At 51.6% G+C, this 13,805-nt stretch overlaps 3 protein-coding genes and 1 non-coding gene across 4 annotated transcripts; 1 reads left to right on the forward strand and 3 right to left on the reverse strand.

The window, feature by feature from the left end:
* Positions 1-15: 15 nt before the first annotated feature.
* BCR38DRAFT_47759 (uncharacterized protein) lies at positions 16-3,101 on the reverse strand. Its single transcript, XM_040863078.1, has 3 exons — position 3,101; positions 2,107-2,999; positions 16-2,054 (listed from the first exon to the last, which is right to left on the reverse strand). Exons 2-3 carry the CDS (start codon positions 2,918-2,920, stop codon positions 361-363), a joined length of 2,508 nt encoding a protein of 835 aa, XP_040713070.1. The 5' UTR covers positions 2,921-2,999; position 3,101; the 3' UTR covers positions 16-360.
* A 2,246-nt stretch (positions 3,102-5,347) lies between these two features.
* On the forward strand, positions 5,348-6,573 carry BCR38DRAFT_467821 (uncharacterized protein; the record flags this gene model as incomplete). Its single annotated transcript, XM_040862761.1, has 6 exons — positions 5,348-5,422; positions 5,467-5,726; positions 5,760-5,914; positions 6,025-6,103; positions 6,198-6,365; positions 6,456-6,573. 6 exons carry the CDS (start codon positions 5,348-5,350, stop codon positions 6,571-6,573), a joined length of 855 nt encoding a protein of 284 aa, XP_040713071.1.
* A 1,070-nt stretch (positions 6,574-7,643) lies between these two features.
* On the reverse strand, positions 7,644-10,093 carry BCR38DRAFT_348623 (cytochrome P450; the record flags this gene model as incomplete). Its single annotated transcript, XM_040856440.1, has 3 exons — positions 7,644-8,083; positions 8,160-9,051; positions 9,884-10,093. 3 exons carry the CDS (start codon positions 10,091-10,093, stop codon positions 7,644-7,646), a joined length of 1,542 nt encoding a protein of 513 aa, XP_040713072.1.
* On the reverse strand, positions 9,794-9,896 carry BCR38DRAFT_t263. Its single transcript has one exon. It is a non-coding gene; the product is annotated as a tRNA-Thr (tRNA).
* Positions 10,094-13,805: the final 3,712 nt, after the last annotated feature.

Genomic DNA, 13,805 nt, shown 5'->3' on the forward strand with positions numbered 1-13,805 from the left:
CCATCACGAAGTTAGTAGCACCTTGCTTGATACGTTCCCCATAAACCCGGTTCATATTCATTTTCATTCCTAACGTACAACCACATGCACTCACTCCTGACCGTTATTATCGAGACATCTGACACATTAAAAGGGCGAGGTATTCCGTAGTCCTTTCGCAAACGTGGCATCATAAGATTCCCTCCCACCCAAGTCCAGTCCGACCTTTTTTTCCCATGTAAGACTCCGGCCGAAAATCCAAACACGACCACGAACGCCGCCGGTCCGAAGCAGAACAGACAATTGCAAGAAGCACCGAAGAACACTTGATCGTACATCAAATCAAACGAAGGACATCCATCGTTGTGGCGGGTCCGCTAGTCACCCACTGCCGAAGAAGAGATCATCGTTGTTACTGAACATGCCGACCGTGCTGTCGAAGGCTTCGTCGAACTTGCTGTCCGCGGTGAGCATGAGCATGTTGGGGTCGCCGCTGTGCGTGAACTGGAGCAAGATGTCTTCCTCCTCGTTGTCATCGTTATCTTCGAGCCCCTGCGCCAAGCTGGGGATGATGCTGGTGCTTTGTGAGGCGGAGCTGCTCATGATGTCGCCGGCGCTCGAACTCGGCTCCGTGCCATAGTAGCGAGGGCAGGATGGGGGGGAAGACGATTGCGACAGCTCTGGTGGCTCGTTGTATTGACTGGCAACGCTCTTGGCGGGCGAAGTGGGGTGAGACGGTAAATGGGTCTCGACGATGCGCTCGGGGTGGTGAAGTGACATATGCGACATCTGAGAGACGTATGAATGTACGCTGGTGGCAGACGGCGAGTGGTGGCTCGCGGCGAGATCGGCTCCGAGGGACGCCATCGGCGCGGACGAGGACCCTATGCCCTGGAGGCTGGTGGGGTTCATTGTCGTGCCGCCAAGCGAGACGTCCATTATGTCATCCAGCATGTCGAAGTCGTTCTCGTGGTCAGGATTCTCCGGGGAGTTGACCGCCGAGCTGTCGGAATAACCAGACTGAGAGGACGTGGACGAAACCGACATGTTCTTATGGCGGGTGCGAGTTGACTTGTCCTTTCGCTCATCCAGGTCTGGACGGTGTTTCCGAGGACGGCCACGCTTCACCACTTTCCTGACAATGCCATCGAAGGCTCCAATGCACATACCGCGCTGCTTATGACGAGTGAGGGCATCGTGTCGAGCAAAGCTGTTGCCGCATTCACACGGGTAGGGCTTGATGCCGGTGTGGATTTTTGCGTGGCGCTTGAGGTCGTGTTGCCGGACGAAACACTTGTGGCATGTTGGGCACTTGTACTGGCGATCGTTCAAGTGGGTCTGGACGTGGGACTTGATGTTCTCCTTGCGCCCGAAGCGCTTTTGGCAGTCCTCAAAGGTGCAGATCCACTTGTTGTCTCGTGGGTCGGGGCCTTCAATGTACTGATGGATGTCGTCCATGGTGACACCAGTGGTCATCTTGGTCTGCTCGATGTCGATGCTGGCGATGCTGGCCGCGCTTTGAATACTGGCGATGCTGGCAACCGACTCGGTTCTGCGATGAGTGCCGCGGTGCGAGGGCCTTTCCGTGGAAGTGGAAGGTGAGCCGTCTGTCGAGAACTCTTGGCTCATGCTTGGTGGTTGCAAGTCTGGTTTTTGGTCGAATACGCCGCTGAAATCTCTCATACTTGGTGTGACCGGGGTGGTGTGCTGCGACAAGTCAGGTGTCCCGCTGAATGGGTTCTGGTGATCTTGGAGGTGATCGAATTGCGTCTGAATGGTCATGCCGGCGTTGACTTGGTTCATGTCGAAGAATTCCGACTGTGATGACGGGGGAGCGTCGTACGCTACCGGCATCGGCATGGTGCTCGCTCTCGTCGGCGCCGGCATCATCGGCTGAGACTCGGCCGCCCGCCGCATTTCGTCGAAGGTCGTCTTCGGCCGCCGACTTGGTGTGTGGCGGTTGGGCTTGAGCGTCTCTTCCATCGACTCGTCATAACCTTCGGCAAATCGCTGTGGCCCTTTGTGCTTGATGGTGCGATCATGAGGTGTGTCAATAGGGGTAAGTGGGAAATAGTCTGTCTCGCGTCAGTCAACTGCCATACCCGTCGTTCCAGTAAGAAAACCTACTATTAGCATTCTGGTGAGGGGGGGTGATGGGTCTCTGCTGGCCGTCTGTTCCAAAGTTTTCAAATTTGATCAACCTGTCCACGATCCCGTTGCTGATCCTCCTCGAGTTCCGCCTGGTGCTTGGTGGCTCTCCGTCGGAGATCCAGCCGGGAGCGTCACTCGAGCTCTCGTGGGCGTTCATAAAGGTGGGTGTGGACATGGTGCTGGATGAGAACAGTTCGAAGTCCTGAGATGCTGCCATATTCTCGGAGAAGCTCTCCTGGTTCTTCTTCATTAACATATTCAGCGGTACTGGCCCGTTGTACATGTCAAAGGGTATGTTCATATTCCTTGGTCCTGGCAGACCACTAGCGTCGAGACATTGTCCGTCAAATCCCTGATCCTGAGGGGTTCCGTGGGGTGACACTAGGTAGTTCTCGTCTGCGGCCAAGTTCGCGTATGCTTGCTGGTTCGAGCCCGGGCGTGCTATGCGTTGCTGCTGCGTTTCTCGCAGCACATGCTGTGGTGTATTTGTTAATCCTGTGTTGTTAGTATGTTCACTTACCATGGGGAACTGGAAGTCCTGCCGGAATGTTGGGGAATGCATCTGTTGTCGTCGGGTGTCCAGGCTCATGCCTCTTCGATGGGACACCCGTGGTCGTCCTGGATTTGTCGGTGATGGTTGTGGTTGTGGTTGTGGTTGTTGCTGATGGGGATGCATGTTGGGCAGGTTGTGGGCGATCTTCATTGCCTCGAACGCCGTTGGCGTCGAGTTTTGGCGTCGGTGTTGTTGGTGACGGGCCTGAAGACCGCTCGGTGGCGGATTGGACAGCATCGTGGGGGAGGGGAGTCCGGAATGGGGTTCGGTTGTCGATAGGATCTTGTTGCCAATGGGCTATCAATGGGATCCGAAACTGCATGTACCCGTCAGCCCTCTGTCTTCACTAGGGTTGCGATCCATCTTCTACGGCATTTGCGATGAATCAAGTGGCTATCTAGCAATGGATTTACTCACCTCACGCAGCGCAAGCCAGGCTAGCCGGGCAATCAGGGTTCTTGGGTTGTACTCAGCAGCAGCGAACTTGATGGACGAGAACTAGACGGAGCTAAATGCCCTCTGCAGGCAGTTGTAAGTGGTTTGAGGACGGTCCTCTGTGAAAGACTGCGCCTCTGGGTTAGAGATGGGATATCCTCGGGGCTCTTGCTCAGTGCAGACTACAAAAGTCCTACGACGATTTGTGTGTGCAAAGATCTGGTAACTTTGTAACTGGGTAACTTGGTATGGATGGAGTTGTGTGTGTGAATCTTTGACAGTTATGTCGAGGTTGTAACAGTTCCTAGCAAAACCCCCAGGTCTGTGGCTGAGTTGCGCTATGTACGGGTCAACAAACCAACCGTTGCTATGGGTGACGGGGTGATGCACCCGCGGTTGTGCTGAGCTCCAAAACCTGGGCACCCAATTGATGGCGGTCATTGGCCCAGCGACCCACCAGTGCTCTACTGCAAGCTTATTTTTGGCAGCTCAAAGTCGAGGCAAGGCACGTTGTGGAACCATATCTATAGGTGAAACGTTATTCAATCGCACCGTCTTCCCAGCAGCCCCAATATCTCCACGAAGCGACGGGCTGGCATCCTTGTACGGTCCCTCTTCATCGCGTTTCTACGTCGTGCTATCGTCAATCTCGTCCCATCTATTCCCCATGCGTTGAGGTTGCACAGTTGCCTCCAAATCAGGTTTGACGATTTCATTCGTTGCTGGGACAGCAACGCATGTCAATTGCGCAACCTGGCACCCATGTATACTGGTCCAGATCCCCACACCGTCAGCACCATTCCAGACTGGGCATCATCGTACGTCCGCCGGAAGATCTGGCTGGATCTCTGGCGATGAATTCATGCGAGTGCCAGAACTGAAAAAGGGTTCTCGGATCAGAGTTCACTGCCCAGCCGCCCACCAGCCTATGCTTTCTCACATCATTGGAGTCACCTACCGGCGATACTAGCCGTGTCTGACGACACATTGATGCTTTGGCGCTCGCACGGTTCAAAGCGCCGAGGAACGCTTCGGAAGTCGCAAAAGGTCCCTATCATGCACCCGTCGTCAAGACATAATCACACTGGGGACCCGATGGACTTCTCGTCGGTGGTGTCGACTTCAAACGTCTTGACTCCTGTTGCGGACAGCTGCAGACAGATTAACATATCAGTATTGGGTCGGTGACTAGAGCTTGCCTAGGGTCATAATCACAAGTCATGCCTCTCTAACTGAATCATCGTGTTTTGTGTGGGGCCGATAAAGTGCCGAAAACATTATAGTCAAGCGTCTGGAAGCGTTTGGCAAGCTCAAATCCGATTCCACGGTTGGCTCCTGGTGTTATATCAGCTCCGTCCTACAGGCGAGATCGCATCACACGTGGTGGTTAATGTGGCGACCTCTGTGTAAGAAACCCCTCGGAAGGAGAGACCGCTTTGGCATAGCTGCGTATGGAAACCATGGAGCTCGTGTCTCGTCATTCTTAGATGGCGTGTACTTCACCTCAGGAATGAACATCAAGCAGCCGCTAATCACGGGTGTCAGTCGCGAAGGAATGCTTACCAATGAGCATAGCTGTCTTTTGATACGGCATTGGTGGGAGGTCTTCGTACTGGCACGGAATTTGGACAGTCTTGATACGATGTGACTGGACAGAGACAGGTCTAGTCACTGCGACGTGTTCGCCTTTTATGCTGCGGATACTGGTCGTCCCGGGAAGAATGCAGCTACGGGCGGGGTAATTGCGCAGCCCTCAGTACGCCTTTAGCAACTGACAGAGGACCCTGCTCGTCATCCTGGTGAAGATATTCCCAAGTCTGAATGTGCCTGCAATCTCAACGCCGGAGACGCTGAGATCGGCTCCTGACTATACCGTCATTCAGGGTATCCAAGAACTGCCAGGACAGTGTCCTTCGCCGCGCTACAACACACAATATCCTTATCTTATGTAGTCTACACCCTGGGCGGATTTGGTAAGAGTTTTGGGTTTGTTGAGGATGCTAGCGTGGGTGGTTATTTGATCCTCCTATGTGTCCGCTTAGTCCCAGCGTTACAGGCAAGGAATGAAGGAGCGCATGGTAGGTCAAGATCAATTTGACGACTTTATATAAGTGGGGGCAACAATTTGGGTCAAAGAGACGCAGTACGCACCATCCCACACCCAGCACGACAAACACCACTATCTTTGGAGACCTGATCAAAGCTCCTTCTCTTTCCACCAAAGTGACCATGCTGACTGCTACCAAAGCCCAGCCGATCAGCTATGATATCAACCTGCCCTACGACGAGCTGCCTGGCGACACAGTTAAACGCATCAAGTACCCTGCATACATGCCGAACTGGGACAGGATCTGGTTCGATCCCCTACCTCCCTTCGAGTAAAAGATGCGTCCGTCCCCGAGCTCCACAAGGCCGGTATCGAGATCACCCACATCACGCCGGGACTGGGGAGCTATATCTCAGGCATCCAACTGAACCAGCTCTCCGACGTGGCCAAGGATGAGCTGGCACACTTGATCGCCCAGCGCAAGGTGCTGGCCTTCGAGAACCAGGATCTGATCGATGATGGACCGGCAGCTCAGCAGGAGTTCATGAACTACTATGGTAAGTCGAACTACTAGCCAGTCTCGGGGAGTGTCAGTGGCTACCCAGGTTTCCAGATCATTCAGCGGGATGGGAATAAGGAGGAGCTAGCCAGGTTCCTAGAACAGAGACCTACTACCACGCTGTGGCATCAGGATGTCAGTTATGAGATTCAGCCACCGGGTTATGTCATATTGGGGTACCTTCAAGTGAGTCTGCCTTAGAAGTTTGAGTGGCAACTTCATCATCCTTTTTCATAACAGCCCTCCCAGCCGTCTTATAATCACACCCAACCCCTTCGACTAACTTTATCCTTGCCTAAGGCCCTGAAGTAGGCGGCGACACCCTCTTCACCGCCACCTACACCGCCTACAAGCGCCTCTCCCCAACGATGCAATCCTTGTGGATCAGCTATCCGCCGTCCACACGTCTTCAAAAATGATCAATCACGCCCGCATGACCGGTGGACTCTTCCGCAAAGCCGCCGTCGACACAGTCCACCCCTTGGTGCGCATACATCCCGCACAGGCGAGCGGTGCCCCTTCATCAACGGCGACGTCGTTACCAAGATCGAGGGACTCAAGGAGCCTGGGTTCCGCGTGCTGCAGGAACTTCTTATGCAACATATGATTACGGGGTTAGGTGGGCGCCCAGGAGTATGGTGGTTTGCGATAATAGGAGTCGTTTGCGTGAGTAATATGACTTTACGATTGACGTCATGCTTGTTTTGTTGTGGGAGGTGTCTAATTTCAAGGGGTGATGCGCATACGGCCGTTGTGGATTATATCGATGAGGATGAGAGTGTGAAGCTGAGACACCTGTTTCGGCTTGCGGCTATGGCGGAGAACCCGATTCCTGTGGGCCAGGCGTGATATCACACCAGATGGGATGGCGTCAAGCAGTCAGTTGTGGGCGGTTCACATCACACTGGGTTCGGCATGTCTTAGCTTCAACAATTCCAAATTTTCTGCAACCTGCAAAGATTTGATCGTTCTATGTTGACTACTTCTGCATTTTCCCATATTGCTGAATAAGTTTATGTAGCGTTACACAATTGATGCTTCCAATGAAAATAAAGCGTTTCATGGATTCGCAGTTATGCTTGCTAAGAGTAGTGGCGCGAGACGACAACGAAGCACTCAAAGGCGTCGACCCCAGGGTTTTGGCGTGGAGTTCACTACTAATCCAGCATCCGATTGGAGGCACGGCACAACGATGGTGGTAAGACATATCACAAGCTATAACCCTCCCTCAAGTTTAATCACGTGGACGATTTCAGTCTCACTCTCATTTCATACGTTCCCTATGCTCAAGTGGTCTAACTGATATGGATGTGCAGAACAATCTCAAACCCATCGATCGTACGCCAGGCAGAATACAGTTTGACCATTTACCCCTGGGATACGGATTGGATGCCTTCGCCACGCCCTGAATCTACCCAAAACGAAACTCCCAAGGAAGCACTATACCAGCAATTCCCAAAATTGTGTATTGATGTATACCATGTGGTCTCACCCCCACGGGGTCTAATGGTAGTTATTATATCAAGTGTCTTCTTCGTCTTTGAGCATTTCTCAGTAGGGACGTAACCGGCGCGCAATACCATATGCTAAAACCACGTACTTTGGGGAGACCCAAACTGACGCTGGACAAGCACACGGACTAACCAAAATATGGGTTCTTCTATCGCACACTCCTGCACATTCCTAGAGCTCTGGACTCATAATACGCAACGCGATATATCTCATGAAGAATTTCCAGCGTCGGTAAAAGAACAAAAGACCATCGAGACTTAATAACCACTGCTGTAAACATATGAACGATGACTATTACCTGTGGATCCCCTCGAGCTACCGAAATCGAAAAACGTATACTGCCCACTCGTGAGTTATACTAGGTCTCCACGATACTATCGTTTAGAGTTTACTCGACCACAACCCCTCTATTCCATTGTCAAGTTATCCAAATCAATCTCCGCCGCCCTTCTCCGGTACTGCACCTCTCCCGTGGAGCTAACAGCGGCCCCTGTCTCCATCGCATCGGCCTCGGGCCTTCCTACCCCAGGCACAAACCGCCAATCATACTTAAGCAGCAAGTGACACAACGCTATCTTGATCTCGTTGGCGGCAAAGAACCTACCCGGGCAAGCGTGCTGGCCGTGACCGAAGGCCATATGGTCCGAGCTCGTAGTGACTAACTGCCACGCGCTTTCGTTACCGGGCTGCTGGCGCATCTTCATGAAGCGGGCGGCGTCGAATTTCTCGGGATTTGGGTAGACGGATGGGTTGCTATAGTCGGACACGACCATAATGCGGCTGTTTTTAGGGAGCTTGGTGCCGTCGGAAAGGGTGAAATCATTTTCGATGAAGCGGTTCATCGAGGCTTTGAGAACATAAGTCAGTGAAAATGAACCTTGCAAAAGGGGGATAAGAGATAAAGGAGTAGAGGTGGTACATACTCGCCGCCATAGGCCTAAACCGGATTGACTCCTTCAAGAAACTATCCATAAGCTTGAGTTTATATAGCGATGTCTTAGCCCATCCATGCTCGCCAATAACCTCGATAATCTCCTGCCTCAGCGCCGGCATCACCTCGGGGAATTCGCAGATACTTAGCATCGCCATCGACGTCGTCTCGGTGGTTGTGTGGATAGCCGCCACCGTCAGACTCAGCTGTCCAGCTACATAGTCCACCTGCCTCCCCTTAGCGATCTCGTGCATCCAGCCAATCGTGTCGGCCATCTTAGGCGGCTTGACACCGCTTCGTATCGCCTCGTCGACGGCCGCCCTACGCCGTTCCACCTCCGGGTCGATCAGCTTGTGGGCGTCGCGGACAGCTTGACGGCAGGCTCTGCATTGCGGAATGAACCAGTGCACGAGAGGCCTAAGAAGCACAGGGATACGGCGTAGGATAAACGAGGCGGTGAACGACTGTATAGTATACGCCTTCGAGATCTCTAGCCACCGCTTATCACGACAGAGGTTCTTCCCCAGAAACACGCGCGACGAGAGACGAGCCACGACGTCCGTGATCGAGCCACGCAAGACGATACTCTTCCATTCTGGGTCCTCGCCGTAGATGTCATGGAGCGCGGAGGTAGTCTCGTCGATGAGGTCATCGGTGATGATGTTTAGCGATTGGGTCAGCTTAATGCGCACCGTATCCGGGATCAGGGTTGCGTCTACAAGGCTCTGCCTGTATGCTTCGAAGCCAGGGTAGTGGGTGAAGAAATCTTTCTGCATGGCTTTGTTGAAGTTGATAGCAGGGTTGCTGCGGATCTCGTCGGCGTAGCGGTTAGGGAGGATGATTTTGGGTCCGGTGCCGGTCATGACTTGGAAGGGGCCGGAGTGCTAGATTTGGAGTTAGTGACGAAGTAAGGAGCCGATTTGCCTCGGATGGTTATACCTTTTTCTGTGCTTCGATAATAAGTTTTCGGGCATTATAATAATATTAAATACGCCGTAGGTGTTAACCCTCGGTACCTCTACAAGTACTCCCTTAAGGGGCTATAGATGATATAGCGGGCCCTTAAGCCGCGTCGGGCGGTTATACAGGTAAACTTGTAGCCAAACGACTACTAAACCTCCTGTCCCTCCCTAAGTCTGTGCTACAACCCCTGCCTGAACTACCGATAAGCGTGGTAATGTGGCACTTAAATTCGTCCTCAGGGGTGGGATGCTGCTGATGTGCAGAAGATGCTCGACTATTTTTTTGTCGCGACAAGTCGTAGTATCTGCTAATTGGGGTTCTCGTCGAGCGTATACATCTCAACCATACGCTCAAGTGGATAGACCGTAACGTGGTCTAGACGCTCGCAAGAATCGCGGCGAGGGGGCGTGCTGCGCGCCTTCTATCGTGAGGGGACGGGTTCGCCGACGAGCGTTATCGGATAGGCGAGGTCCGATAAGGGGTCGGATTAACGATTCGAATTCTGGACCGGCTGTCGAGTTATATTCCGCCGACGTAGTGCTTGACGGTCGACTGGCTAGGATGCTCGTAATCCTAAACTGCACCAATCTCCCTATTATCGCTAGGTAGGCGAAGTCAACAAGGTGGGCAGCGCGCCGTAAGGGTTGACTAAACCCCCTTGTGTGTCAGCTGCGGGATTCGAACCCGCGACTCGTCACCGACCCAAGTGGGCGAGGCTCAAATCGGGACTTATCTACCAGCGAAGTGACCAACTACACCAGCCGACCTTCGGGCATTATATAGCCAACTGTTTCGCGGCGTCTGTCCTTCCAGCGAGACGAGAGGAAATCCAGCAATAGGTCTCTCCTTCGTGAGAACGGAGTATATGATGCCGATAACGACGGTCGCGACAATCCCAATCACAGAGATCGGCAGCCCCTCGGGCACCAGGCTCGTGAACTCAACGTTAGTGAGTATCGGCATTTTAACAATAGATTTAAACTGTAAGCAGAGATGTGATAACAGAGTTCAGGATGACTTGACCGAGCCAAATTGACGGGTTCACACCAGCCATTTTAAGACGAACCCAAGGTAGAACGAGATGCACCACATCTTGGCAAGCAAAAGGCCGCCCAGGCCATTCCAAGCAACTGCGAGGGCAGAAGCCCCGCAACTGACCAGGGTGAGCAGACAGCACCCAAGGAAACTGCACCAAATATAACATCGTCCTCTTGGCTTGAGCCCATCAATTGCTGGCAATTTGTGATCCATCCCCACCTGCCGGCAATGCTATCGCGGGTGAAGGAGATGAATTAGTCGTCCCCAGCTCTAGATGGGAGGGATCAGGCGAATCAACGACCATTCTAGCGCCGAATACGGTTACGGAATCTAATATTGCGGGGTGTTCAAAGCCATGCCCTTGTGCGCTACTCGGTACGCGTAGGTTTCGCTATCGCTAGTTTCGTGTGGCCAGTCATAGGGGATAACTTCTACGGAGGGTTGCAATAAAGCCTACTCTTATTGGTTCAGGCTGTGTTACATCGCACGAATCCACTTAAAGCAATGGAACTCGGATTTCTTCTCTGTAGGAGCAGCTCAGCTTCCGAGCCAACCTTAATCTCCTCACGGACCAGTCGTGATATGATGTCAATGCAACAACTCCCCCAATGACAAGTGCAGTGCCATGGTTGCAACTCCGCCAATGCTGCAGTCGCTATATTATGCATACATACGCGTATTCGATTGCCAAGCACGATGTGGCTTGGCTGCACGGCGGCATATTGGCCTTCTTCAAGGCTTTGACTTGTAGGAAGTATGTAAAAGATGATGATAGACACGGGTGGTAATAGCGCCTAACTGACACCACTCAGAGAGGATGATTTGGGTGTGCTGTTAGACAGTTGCTCAAAGTGTTTAGGTCTGGCACTGACCCAAATCCCCGACTATCCCAGTCTACGAGCCGCTTGATGGGTGTTCTTACACATATGGTTATCTTCGACTAGTGCACTGATTCCTACTTTGCATAGCAGATCGGGGCGACAAGTCAACTTGCACGGGAGAAAGCAGTCTCTTCATTTAGCAAGCATAGTTTCAAGTTCGATAACGGAACCAGGTGCATATTCATCAATGTCAGGAACGGCTAAGCCGTCAGGCGATAGTACGGAGTGAAGGGGAGTGAGTAACATGCACCCCTACTTGAGTGTCACCAGGTGGTCACTGGTGGTCTCAGGTAGGGGTGCCCAGAATAGTTTATCCATCTCTCACCTTCCTTCTATCCTCCCCCAAGATACCTCCCTTATATAGATAGTCAGAGCCCGTATTCTGAGCAGCAGAGCCCCGGTTCCTCGGGTTCCTCGGTATTCCAAGACTTCCATGATATACTATGACCCACAGGCTCCCCACCGGTTGCTTGCAACCGGCACGCTGATAATCAAGATAGTGAGAGCATCGATCGACTTGGAACTTAAGTTACTCATTTATTTCTGGAAGATCCAATGCAACCGCTCGGCATTTTACGCCCGTAATTGAGGTGGTCGTGGTCAACCACTGCACAACCTGGTCGAGTCTACAGGTCAACCAGATGCCCGACTGGATCAGGAACACCATACTCGCACCGCCTCTTCTGTTTCTTGCCTGTTTTATCAAGTCCACACTAGTTTCGCTGCTGCGGAACTGAGTTGGCAATCTTTCCTAGAGCCATCGTGAGAACAAGATCATGACTACTGTCAGCTTCGAAGCTCACTTGATAACGTTCCTCTTTCTTTCCGTCCTTCAGCATAAAGAGCTATTGCTACGGACCAATAGCACGGGACGCCTCAGTGGGAAACCCCAGCATTAAAGATGAGGAAGCCAATTGGAGTAGCATGTCATCCTGTAAAGAAAAGTCGCTCACGTCAAGTCTCAGGCATATGAGCCAGCCAGGATATCTGTCCAACTATATGTTAGTGGCCGTCATCGATGAAAGTTGAAGAGCCCAAGTCTGATTCCTTGGTGTTAATAGAATTAATTGTCAACTGATGGAACATCAGAGATAAGTTCGAAGCCATGTCCGTTTACAGTGACAAACACCTCATCACATAGTTCTGCCAGTAATTACTTTCAACTAGCATGTAATACAGATACTCTGGTTAGACTTCATTCCGTGTGAGGTTTCATACGGTTTCCTATGATATAGCACATCCTGTTGTCGGCCACAAGGTCGAAGAAACACGGCGGAAATAAGGCCATTTCATCAAATTAAATCCTAGAAACATTGAGCGAGATCTGTCCAAGATTAAAGACGGTGCGCTGCCATAAGGCATATCTTTCAAGTTGATTAGCGATCATCGCGGTCATCGCAACGATTGGGATGTGGTCATGTGAGCAACGCTACCCTAGAGTCGACTATTGTTCATGAGGGTACCAAGAACTTTTTCCAACGCGTTTTGAATAGATTCCGGGTGGTATTAGCAACGTACAGAGTTTATCGCATGTTTTCTGAATATTTATAGCAATCTGGATAATCTAGATAACTCAGCCTTAAAGTGTACCAAATTCAATACTGAAGCAACATACGAGTGATGCTCTAGATTCTCAAGGACGAATTCAAGTTCAAAGCTCGTATTTACGCAGGTGTATCTGAGCTTAGAAAACTTGCAAGACACCTTCTAGAGTCGATATCCCTTGAACTGGGACGTGATACTGAAACTCAATGAACGGCACCAAGTTGACGGGTAGTCAGCCTTGCACCCACATCAAACTGGACTTCCGTGTTGAAAATTGGGCGAGTAGCTCAAGGGACCACGTGTTATATCCCTCTTATGGTCATGGTGCTTTAGGCATTTCCCTGGTCTGGTAAGTTTTTGCTCTCATACACCTAGCCCAGGTGGAACTACATCCGTTGCCCGCAATTCAGAGGATGAGATGTCGAGGATTTGTACCGAGAGCAGGGTTGTTCTGATCCCAAGTTCAGCTGTATTGATTCTTGCTACCCAGAGAGAAGAATACATGAGATGACGCTACCATACACTGCCTCGATATGGCAAACCACAGTTGCTGATGCTAGCTACAGTCCAGGACTAATATCAATCACCCCAGCAGAGGGTTGGGCCAGTCACTCAGGAAAGCAGGCTTCACTCGTCATATATACATAAGTGTAGACTACATGGCCTGCAGTTCAATGACTCCTAGGGCTCTTCGATATGGTGGATGTAGATGGTCACAAGACTACTGAGCTATTGTAATAATCACTAGTGCCGCTCATCTCGTGAAGAACGACAAGCCGGCGGCTTCATCTCCAAGTGCCCATAATGACAGACACTTTGGAGAAGATCGGCCTGGCTCAACGCAGACACTAAACCCTCGCGCTCGAAGACAAGGTACTTAAACCCGCTTTGGTCTAAGGCTCTATTGCAGTAGTGGTCACGAAAGTGGGTAGGATTGAGGATAACTATCGTCTGTAAGGGCCGGTAATGACCGATAGTAAAGTATTATACACGTAAAGATGACCACAAGGGTCCTCATCACCTGACAACGTTGGTGACAGCTGGAATCTATTGATGTTGGCGCGTATCGGGCCACTCTCGTGTGGTTAGTTAGGAACAAAACGCGTGGCGGAATGTTCCGATACCTGTTAGGCAGAAAAGTTGAAGGTTTGAAAGGCCCGTCCGTCTGTAGTCTTGCGGATGAACTACTGTCAGAAATGCTGTCAACCCAA

Source organism: Pseudomassariella vexata (assembly GCF_002105095.1).
Source record: "Pseudomassariella vexata strain CBS 129021 chromosome Unknown BCR38scaffold_11, whole genome shotgun sequence".
Taxonomy (NCBI): Eukaryota; Fungi; Ascomycota; class Sordariomycetes; order Amphisphaeriales; family Pseudomassariaceae; genus Pseudomassariella; species Pseudomassariella vexata.